Genomic DNA, 11,511 nt, shown 5'->3' on the forward strand with positions numbered 1-11,511 from the left:
CAGCCCCAAGGAGCCCCAAGTGACGGTGGCCTCGGGAAGCGCCGAGGTGGATGTAGCCTGCCTGCGGCTGATATTGAAGAAGTCAGTGTGGAGAGGGGTGAGCTCAGTAGGCATGGGTCGGAGGAGAGGGTGAGAGAAAGGCCGATTTAAGATGCCTGACGTGACATGCTGAGCGTGAAGCTGCCCAAGCTTAAGCTCCCCACGTGCAGGTCAGCCTGCCAAGGCGAGGCCTCACTGCCCAAGGTTGAGGCCGAACTCCCGGAGGGCGAAGCCGCCGTGCAGGGTCCTGACGCCGAAAGCGGCCTGGAGGTGGCTGCCGGCAAAGGTGAGAGCAGCGGCATGAAAATACACATGCCGAAAGTCAAGGTGCCCAGCGTGGTCTTCTCCAAGCCGACCGTCAAGGCTCCCAGACTGGACGTAGACGTCTCACTGGACAAAGTTGACGTCAGCCTCCCGGAGACTGACCTCAAGGCTGGCGACATCAGCGTCACGGCCACCGACATCAAGCTGTCCCCTGTGGAAGGCTCTGTTGAGCTCCAGGCGCCTGACATAGACCTCAAAGCACCCTCTGCCCAAGGCTCCCTCGACGTGGCCGAGCTGGAAACCACAGGCCTGAAAGGGAAGTTAAAGATGCCCAAGTTCGACAAGCCCAAATTCGGAGTGTCGCCCCCCAAGGCGGAGGCGCTCGAAGGCCAGGTCAGCCTGCCCACCGCACAGGTCGAGCTCCCGTCCGCCAGCGTGACGGCCGCAGGGGAGGGCACCGCGCTGGGCCTCAAAGCCGACATCCCCAGCGGCAAAAGCGAAGGGGCCGGCTGGAAGCTGGAGAAACCCTCCCTCAAAATGCCCAAAGCAGACATCAAAGCTCCCAAGGTGGACATCAGCCTCCCAGTTCCTGTCGATGTCACCCTTCCAAGGCCAGCGTTGAGCTGCAGGCACCCAGGCAGCCCTCAGCGTCGAAGGAGAAGCCAAAGCCCCAGAGAAGGAGGCTGTGAAGACCAAGGACGGCAAGTTCAAGATGCCCAAGTTCGGCATGCCGTCCTTTGGCTGGTCCAGCAGCAGAGAGGCCAAGGGCACCGTGGCCGCTGACATGGACGTCAGCCCCAAGGAGCCCCAAGTGACGGTGGCCTCGGGAAGCGCCGAGGTGGATGTGAGCCTGCCTGCGGCTGAGATCCAAGCGCCCGGTGTGGAGGTGACAGTCGAGACGGGCGCCGGAGGAGAGGGTGAGAAAGGCCGATTTAAGATGCCTGACGTCAAGATGCCCAGCGTCAAGCTGCCCAAAGTCAAAGCTCCCCACGTGCAGGTCAGCCTGCCAAAGGGCGAGGCCTCACTGCCCAAGGTTGAGGCCGAACTCCCGGAGGGCGAAGCCGCCGTGCAGGGTCCTGACGCCGAAAGCGGCCTGGAGGTGGCTGCCGGCAAAGGTGAGAGCAGCGGCATGAAAATACACATGCCGAAAGTCAAGGTGCCCAGCGTGGTCTTCTCCAAGCCGACCGTCAAGGCTCCCAGACTGGACGTAGACGTCTCACTGGACAAAGTTGACGTCAGCCTCCCGGAGACTGACCTCAAGGCTGGCGACATCAGCGTCACGGCCGCCGACAACAAGCTGCCCTCCCTGGAAGGCTCTGTTGAGCTCCAGGCGCCTGACATAGACCTCAAAGCACCCTCTGCCCAAGGCTCCCTCGACGTGGCCGAGCTGGAAACCACAGGCCTGAAAGGGAAGTTAAAGATGCCCAAGTTCGACAAGCCCAAATTCAGAGTGTCGCCCCCCAAGGCGGAGGCGCTCGAAGGCCAGGCTCAGCCTGCCCACCGCACAGGTCGAGCTCCCGGCCCGTGAGCGTGACGGCCCGCAGGGGGGAGGGCACCGCGCTGGGCCTCAAAGCCGACATCCCCAGCGGCAAAAGCGAAGGGGCCGGCTGGAAGCTGGAGAAACCCTCCCTCAAAATGCCCAAAGCAGACATCAAAGCTCCCAAGGTGGACATCAGCCTCCCATCTGTCGATGTCACCCTTCCAAAGGCCAGCGTTGAGCTGCAGGCACCCGAGGCAGCCCTCAGCGTCGAAGGAGAAGCCAAAGCCCCAGAGAAGGAGGCTGTGAAGACCAAGGACGGCAAGTTCAAGATGCCCAAGTTCGGCATGCCGTCCTTTGGCTGGTCCAGCAGCAGAGAGGCCAAGGGCACCGTGGCCGCTGACGTGGACGTCAGCCTCAAGGAGCCCCAAGTGACTGTGTCCTCGGGAAGCACTGAGGTCGACATGAGCCTGCCCGCAGCCGAGATTCATGCATCTCCTTTTGAACTTTATGTAGATTCCTCTGCTGGAAAACAGGGTGATTTGGGTAAAACTAAAAGTTCTCTAGTTAATATGCCTAAGTTTTCTCTTTCTAAAAATGTTAATCGTCATGCAGAATGTAAGTCTGGGGTTGACATTTCTGTGTCAGAATCTCTGTATTGTTCTGTAACAGAGCATACTCCTTCTGTTATTTCAGGTAGTGTTGCATCTGATGTTTCTCCTGTTAATAAGGGAGTTTTTTGCTCTAAAAATGCAATGTCCACAGTTCCTGTCTTGGGTTTCTCCAAAGTCGATACTGGTTCTTCCAAGTATGAGCAGGATTCCCCATTACCAAAATGTGATATTACTCTTACTAAATATCAAATGAATCTAGCAGAATCTGAGTCCAAAATATCATCTCTTGCTAATGAGAATATTTCAGGTACAGATTTTGAAAGTTTAAATGAAAATGCTTCTTTGGAGCAAGGAAGTGGGAAGCCAGGATGTAAACTCCCACCTGCTGAAATACCTGTAGATGACACAGAGTTTACAGTTAAAATTCCTAAATTCCGAAAACCAAAATTTGGATTTTCTTTGTCCATGGGAAAACCATCAGTAAGTGACATTGGTTCCAAAGTGGAATCTGAGATTTCCAGGGAAAGGACAACACCTGATACAGCTGATATTGACAAACTAACTCAGATCACTGATGCTGAGTTTGGCGTAAAGATGCACAAGCCTTCACCTGAAATTGTTCTGGATGCTCCCAGGTTGGATGTCAGTCTCCCATCAGTGGAAGTTAGAATGCCAAATCTAGAAGTGGAAACCCATGGCCCAGATTTAGAATGCAAGGCAGAACAGGAATTATTTTCAGGAGAGATGGACACTGAGGAAAAAGAAAACAAAGTTAAAAAGTCAAAATTCAAACTCCCGTCATTTAGTTGGTCACCAAAGAAAGAAGCTGTTGCTCCTTCTGAAGTGGAGGGACATCTGCAAGAACCAACTTTGTCTACTCTGTCTCGAGACACAGAATGTGAATTAATATTTCTTACACCTGAGAATCAAAACCTTCATGTAGAATTTGATACATCAACAGAAAAAGATGGTGGAAAGGGCAGAATCAAGAAGTCTCAGTTTACCATGCCAAAGATCTCATTCCCTAAAATTAAAGGTCAGAAAGTCCAGGTGTCTCTGCCTGTACTGGAAACTGATACTTGTGGTCCCAAACAAGAGAAAAAAGGTGTTTCAGTACAGGAATCCGAGAAAGGGAGTAGTGTAGAAGGGGCAGAAATGGAGATAAAAATGACAAAAATTACAGTCCCAACTTCAGAATTTTCCAAAGCAGAAATCAGAGCTTCCAATGTAGAGATGGGTATGCCTACAGGTGAGGTCATACTTCCTACATGTGAAGAAAATGACCTGACATTGAAATCAGGCACTGCTAATGCCAGCCTCTCCCCCTCAGATATTAAGATGACAGCTGAAGGCTCCCTTGAGGTGAAGAGTCTTGACACAATTGTTGAAAGAACATCAAGCGAAATTGCTATGGATGATGTAGAAATAAAAATTGAAGCTGCTGAAGGGAGAACAAAAATGTCTAAATTCCAAATGCCAAAATTTGGAATTACAGATTCTAAAGGGAAAGGGTCAGAAAAGGAGGTCAGAAAATCCAAATCAGATGTCAAGGTTCCTGAGCTAAAAACAATGGTAGAGATAGCTGACATTGCTGCTGAAGCACCAAAATGGGAGGTGGAATGTGGTACAGGAACAGAAACTTACACCCCTGAAGTCAAAATGACCAAAGCTGACAATAGGGCATCAGAGGCTGACATTTCTATTCCAAAACCAGACACTGATATTGAGGATTCAGATGCAATACTAAAAATTAAAGGGGAGAGAAAGCAAGATGGAGATGGAGAAGGAGGACATTTCAAAATGCCAAAATTCAAACTTCCATCCTTTAGTTGGTCACCAAAGAAAGAAGCAAGTGTTAAACCGGGTTCTGGAGTGAATTTGGAAGATCATAGACTTGCTGCAATGTCAAGCAGAATAGACAGAGAAGTGAGGGAAACTGCAACTGATGATCAGGGTAGTGGGCCAGACTTTGATCTGGAAATATCTGTAGGAAAAGCTGAACAGAAAAGTCCAAGTAAAAAGCCTCAATTTGTCATGCCTAAAATTTCACTCTCCAAGATCAAGGTTTCCAAACCTCAGACTCGTTCATCAAAAGTTGAAGCTGACACTACTATTCTTGAAACAGAGAGAGAGGGTGATGTTTCAGTACAGATACCTGATATAGAAAGAAGTGATTTTGAAAGGACAGAAGAAGGGACACAAATAAGCATAAAACCATCTGATGTTAAGATCCCCACTCTGGACTTTTCAAAAACAGAAACTGGAGCCTCCCAAACTGAAATGAGAGTCAGCTCAGCAAAGATCGGTGCTGCTCTGCCTCCTTCAGAGGGGAGTTTTCATCAGCTTGTCTTAAAATCAAGTCCTACCAATGAAGATACCATTCAGAAAACAGGTATTAAGTTCACTAAAGGAGAAATTTCAATTGAACCGAGGAGCCCTGAAATAATAACAGAAAAGTCATTAGTTGTGGATGGAAGAAAGATTAATTTGGAAGGTGCTGAAGGGAAGATTAAAATGCCCAAATTTCAGAAGCCAAAATTTGGAATTCTCCTAACAAAAGGGAAAGGCTCAGAGACAGAAATCAACTCTCCAAAAATAGAAGCTGAGCTACCCCAGCTAAAAATTACAAAGGAAACTGCTGACACTGCTGTGGGAGTTCCAGTATCAGAACTTACATCTGATATGTCAGATCCTGGGGTAGGTGTTTGTAAGATAAAAACACCCCAAATTCTGACAGCTGGCATTGAAGCTCCAAAGGTAGGTGTAAACCTCCAGTCAGTGTCTAAACCAATGACAGAGGGAGCTGTTGAGAGCCTTGAGGAGAAATATATCAAATTAAAAGAAGAATATGATAGAAAAGCTGAAGAAGGTCAGACTGAAGAACATCAGGGATGGTTTAAAATGCCAAAATTCAGAATACCTGCATTTGGCAGGACATCCTTAAAGGAAAAGAAAGGTGATGCTTATATCGAAAGGTGTATGGAAGAAGCTCAGACAGGCATTCCCTCTGCCAAAGTACAAACTGAAATGAGGATTCCTGAAAATACATTCTCATTACCACATGCAGTCACTGAAATTACTATTGGAAAAGAAGAGATTCTAAAATTAGGAGATTCTGTGAAGAGTTCTGATGTTAGCTTGGCGAAGATGGAAGGAGATATTTTGTTGTCCACAGAAAGAGCAGACAGCACAGTGAATATTCCAAAAACTGAAACTTATGCAGATATAGTTAAGCACAGTGCTGAAGGACAAAAAATGCATACTTCAGAACTCACGGTATCTCCAGCAGAATTTGATAAAGATAACAGTTTAACAGCTAGGTTTTCTACATGTACTCTGACTTTTCAAGAGCATAAAATCAAATCACAGGATGTAGAAGTCCCAAAGGCAAAAAGTTCCTCTAAGTTAGAGACTTCAGGAACAGGATGTTCATCATCAGCTGAAATTACTCTGGATGCAACACAAGAGAAAATAGATGTTAGTCTTCCAAAGGAAGAGCTGGATATTCAAAATCAAGAGGCAGTAATTAAACAAGGAAAGATAAAGGGTGAGATGAAAATTACAGGAAAAGACAGTGAAGGAAGCCAACTGAAAAAGCCTATGAGTGAGTGGTCTACAGCAAAGGGATCAGAAGATGGTGCTTATGTTACAGCTAAGCTGGAAGATCTAATGGTAGAAGTTCCAGTAGTGAAGATGGACGTTAAATTTGCTAGAGTAGATCCTGAAATGAAATTTCAAGTGGAAAGTATTGAAAAGGACATGTCTGCGGAAGGGCAAGTGCAAGTAGAAAATAAAGCAGAAACAAGTAAAATTAAAACATACAAGTTTAAGTTTCCAAAGTTTGCAGTGTTGCATTCAGAAGTCAAGGGTTTTGAAGATGATATCAATTTGCCAAAGTCAGAAGCTGATTCAGTATCTAAAGCTGAAATAGGCACAGCAGAGATGCAGTTTCAAAAATTAGAAAAATCTATTGGCCTGAAAAGTCCATCTCTAGATCACATGGAAGCATCTACCAGAATAACAGTAGACAAATCACAAGATGACCCAGAAGTAAATACAAAAATTCCAAAACTAAAAATACCAAGGTTTACTTTCAAAGCTCTCCCATTTGAAGCTGATGTTTCAGTGTCAAAACTGGTAACAGATCCAAAGGGATCTAGTACTGACATTGAAGTAGTGCAACTGCGAGAAAACTCTGCTATCCCTGAAGAAACACCAGTGGCTCTAGAGGGTAGTGTTCAAAAAGCAAAAAGCAAAATCCTAACACTAACAGAACCTGACATTAAAACAGCACAGAAGACTATTACCATAGGGTCCTCCCTTCAAAACACAGGGCAAGACATTCACTGGTCATATGTAGAGGGCCAAGAAGTGAGTGAGAAAGTAGAACCTGAACATGTTACTATTGAAAGATGTGAGATTTATACTACTGAAATAGTGAAAGAATCAGAGATTCTCTCATCAGAAGTCAAAACTCCTGCTTTGGGATTCTCATTGCTCAAGGTGAAGTTGCCTGAATCACATAGCAATTTAGAAGTGCTAGTCCAGCAGCCATCTCCAACAGAGGGTGTGTCAGTGTACGCACCTAAATATGCTGATGAAAGTTTTGGAGGAGCAGCACAGAGGACTGGCAGTGCTGAGCTTAAACTGTCTGACAATCTACACAGTGAGACTGAAGAATCTATTGGAGAAGTAAGTTTGCCAAAGTTAAAAACATCTGCTGTTGAAGTAAAGCCTTCCAGTAAACTTGAAGAGAGTCTTCCTGGTAAATCACTGCAGGGAATAACTGCAGATCCTCTCTCTAAAGATGAGGATGTAGCTGAAGCACTAGAAGATGAAGAAAAAGACATATCCAATGGAAAAGAAAAGACTGATACTAAAAGATCTCCTGGAAGATTCAAATTTTGGCTTCCAAGTATTGGCTTTTCATCTTCTGGTGATGAAACTAGCGCAGATTCAAAAACAGAAGTAAAAAAGTCAGTTCCAGAAGAAATGAAACCTGTTGACACATCAGGTCAGGATTCTTCTAAGCAAACTGAAAAAACTGGATGGTTTAGATTTCCCAAGCTTGGTTTCACATCTCCTTCCAGAAAGGCTAAAACCATTGACAAAGAAGAGATGGGTCATGGAGAGGGAAGAATCTCAGATGAAGATAGCCCATCAGATAAACCTGATGTATTTTTTGATGCACAAGAAAGCTTATCACCTAAAGGTACAACAGAGGGTGAAACAGTTGAAGGTGATGTGCTCTCATCTAATGTTCCAGTTTCTCGAACTATCGTGACATCTTCAGCAAGAACTGAACTAATCTTGTTGGAAGAAGAAAAAGATAGTCGATCTAATATTCCTGGAGATAAAACCAAATGAATATTGTATTTTCTCAATTCTCAGTGAAAATAAAATAATCTACATGTACAGACAAGAATGTTTTCTTAATTTTTTAGTAACTGAAAATTAAACAAAACCTAAAACATTTTCATGATTATGTTTAGATTATAGATTACTTCCAAAATGGAATATAACCTAGTACTATGAGAAGTACACTTACCTGTTTAGATTTTGGACCTTTCTGACCTACTTTTGCTTTCTTATTAAAATATTTTTCTTTATTTCAGCTAAGGTAATATACATATATCCCATGAACATTTTAAAATGCAAAATGAAAACAAAACACTAGTGTAGACAGACTAACTAACGCTTTACCTCTTCCTCTCTTCTCATTTTTTCATTATTGTGATAGGTCATATTTAGCCTTAAAAGAATTTTAAAAGAAAACCAGAATAAATTCAAGACCAAAAACCATGTAACTAACTCACATTTTTAAGATACCAAAAAAACCAACCACATTCTGACAAAGAATAATTATTGAAATGTGAACAAATAAATTGTTATGTATATATTTACTGAATACTTAAATACACAGAATGATCTGCCACAGTGGTGGAATTGCTTTAAAGATTTCTGGGAAAGGAGATGTATATAATTATTTGCTTCTCTGTTTATATTAGTGCTTCTCTCAAGTTCACAACAGAAAACAAAGTGCATATGTGACAGCCTTCACGTGTATCATTAAAACACTGTCTGTATTCTTAATTCACAATAAACTCACCATATGAATAATAACTTGAGTATAGTGAGTTACTGATAGTGCTGTTAGCATTCTCTGAACCTGAAAACCCCAGCTTAAATTTGCAAAAGGTTTGAGTATACCCAACTATCTGCTGAAGTGGCTGCTTAATGACAGCACAGATTCTAAATACAGTGGTAATGAAGACTTTTCACACATTACAATCATGAGTTTTATAGATTGGCATGTGCAGACATGCTTCATTATAGCAGTTTTCTCATCCTGTATTTTCTTTCTCCACATTCTACTTAGTACAAGGAAAGCAGACACAGCAAAACATTTAGAAACTGGGTTGTTGTCCTGGGTTTAGCAGCAGCAGTCATTTTGATCCTTCCTGGTAGCTGGTGCAGTGCTGTGTTTTGACTTTCGGCCTGGGAGCAGAGCTGATAAAAATGATGTTTGGATTTGGCCAAGGACTTTGTGAGCCTCATGCTCTGCCAGGGAGGAGGGAAGCCGGGAGGAAGCAGAGACAGGACACCTGACCCAAACTGACCAAAGAAGTATTCCATACCACAGCACATCATGCCCAGGATGTAACTGGGAGTGACCTGGAAGGGCTAAGTGGACGGCAGGGTTGGAGGAGGTATCGGTCGGTGCTTGGTCGGGCTGGGGGGGCAAGTTATTGGTCGCCTGGTGATGGGGTGTTGTATTCTCTTTCCTTGTTATTTCCCTTATCATTACTATTATTGGTGGCAGCAGTAGTGATTTGTGTTATACCTTAGTTACTAAACTGTTCTTATCTCAACCCATGGGAGTTGCATTCTTTCTGATTCTCCTCTCCGTCCCTCCAGGAGTAGGGGGAGGGCAAGAAGGGGGGGGGGGGGAAGTGAGTACACAAGCTGTCTGGCTGGGGTTAAACCATGACAGTTGTAAAGGAAGTGTACTTGGTTGTCTAACTCTCTGTATCTTGAGATGTTCTTTATTTCTGTATCCTTGCAGTAGGCTTAAATACCCTAAAAAGAGCTGCTGGCAGTTATAAAGAGAACTCTATCTCTGAAGAGACTGTTCATATAAATGTACCATTTATTTGTAGCATTTCCCTGCAGTTTCCCCAAGTATAGAAGTTATTGTTCAATAGAGCAAAAATTACCACATTAGATGGCAATGGCATATACCAGGACTGAGGAAAACTTTGTGATCAAGACAGGAAAATTGAGTCCAGAAAAAGGTAATGTATGTAATGAAGGATATCACATTCTAACAGCAGGTTGCATTTACCTGCAAAGCTTCCTTCACCTAAAATATTTCGCAGGTAGTGTTCATTTACTTAGGCCCACAAATAGGAATCCACCTACACAACACTGAATGTAGAAGTCTGTTGCAAAGGTGGCAGAATCAAGTCAATTAAAATTGAGCTCTGAGACAGCAATGACCACAGAGCAGTAATCGCTATCATATATTTTAAAGATTAATGAAATAGTTAAGGGAAGAGCAGTAGAAAAAAGAAGCAGCAATCCTCCAAATAGGCTACTGTCAGCTTTGAGAAAGTTGGAAGTTAGCGAATAAGCAACCAGGTTAACCCAAGGATCTGACCACAGGCGTAGCTAAGAACAGAGCTCAAAGGGATGCAAGGAGCACAGACACAAACCTGCAGAACATAGACATTTTGTCAACAGGCTGGTTCTGATCCCACCTGCATCCTTAATTTGAGATGCTTAGGTTGTTCTTTTAACTGTGGTAGGTTTCCTTCATTACTGGTGTTTTTTAACGTCTGAAAAAGTGGGCTATTCAGCTAAGCTTCTACATACAGTCTCCAGCCTAACAAACCTGCAACTGTGTTTTGACATCTAAAAGAATGTATAAATGCATTTAAAAGAAAGACATTCCCACCTTGGTAATTTCTTGAGTTGTTGATTGGCTATTTTGTTGTTATATTTGAAGCAGGACCTCTCACATATCCCAGAGGCAAGACAGCTAAAGAATGGAATGGAACAGAACAGAACAGTTCATTTGGGAGGGACCTACTGATTGGCCACTTAAGGGCAGACCAAAAATCAAAGCATGTCATTAAGGGAATTGTCCAAAATACCTCTTACACACTGATAGGCTTGGAACATTGACCATCTCTCTAGGAAGCCTGTTCCAGTGTTTGACCACCCTCTTGGTAAGGAAATGTTTTCTAATGTCAAGTCTGAACCTCCTCTGGTGCATCCATTCACATACATCCTATCCTGTACCAGGGAGAAGAGAGCAGCACCTCACTCTTCACTTTTCCTCAGGAAGCTGCAGGGAGCAATGAGGTCTGTGAATCAGTGCCCATGACAGGGGAGCTATCTTCCAGGGATTATGGAGATATTTATGACTTTCAAAAAATTAAATGTTCATTGATATAGCATAAATTGTAAATGAGAGTTTTTCTCAATACTTGGATGAAAGCAACAAAGGTGTGTTTCATCTGAAACAACTGGGAAAGGAAAATGCTGGATAATGGAGAAAAAGGAAAACAGGTAACACAAAAGCTCTTGGAACAAGGTAGTGTGTAATGTGTGAAGCCAGGTGACTTTTAGTCCTGCCAGAACTCACAGACCTATAGAGCCAGCTATGTTCTGTCTTGCTGTTATCTGACACTAGTGTCAGTAGCACTGTAGCCACAAGGCACTGCATCAAACCAAGTTCTATCAGAGACTGCTGGGAGAGCAATGCAGCAGCTCTGCGTGAAAGCCACTCATGTAAAGCAAGGCTGGTTTGCTTAAGTTGTACTCCAGCATAACATAGGTACATGAGATGAGCTGATCAGAAGAGAGTATCCATGCTCAACATCCAAACCAACAACTTTTCCTAGACACTAATAAACTAATACTGAGAAAAATCTGAACTACCTAAAACCAAACTAGAAAATCCATTCAAGGAAAATAAATAGATGCTAATGAATACTTCTGGAGGCCCCAACTTACACTTGGTATACTCTTTAACTTGAAGAAATCACAATCTAAATTAAAACAATAAGTAACAGGTGAATGGATAAGGACTATTATTAACCCTGTTTCATA

General features: G+C 43.7%; 1 protein-coding gene across 1 annotated transcript in view; it reads left to right on the forward strand.

Moving 5' to 3' along the window:
• AHNAK2 (AHNAK nucleoprotein 2) overlaps positions 1-8,517 on the forward strand; it is a 12,941-nt gene extending 4,424 nt beyond the window's left edge. Inside the window, 5 exon segments of the mRNA XM_061376508.1 lie at positions 4-129; positions 210-870; positions 941-1,822; positions 1,825-2,326; positions 2,546-8,517. Of these exon segments, the coding sequence (XP_061232492.1) occupies positions 4-129; positions 210-870; positions 941-1,822; positions 1,825-2,326; positions 2,546-7,761 (7,387 nt within the window). The 3' untranslated portion in view covers positions 7,762-8,517.
• Positions 8,518-11,511: the final 2,994 nt, after the last annotated feature.

This window comes from Neopsephotus bourkii, unplaced genomic scaffold, assembly GCF_033783945.1.
Source record: "Neopsephotus bourkii isolate Nb327-2 ecotype Australia unplaced genomic scaffold, CSIRO-AGI_Nbou_v1 NB_1707, whole genome shotgun sequence".
Classification (NCBI taxonomy): Eukaryota; Metazoa; Chordata; class Aves; order Psittaciformes; family Psittacidae; genus Neopsephotus; species Neopsephotus bourkii.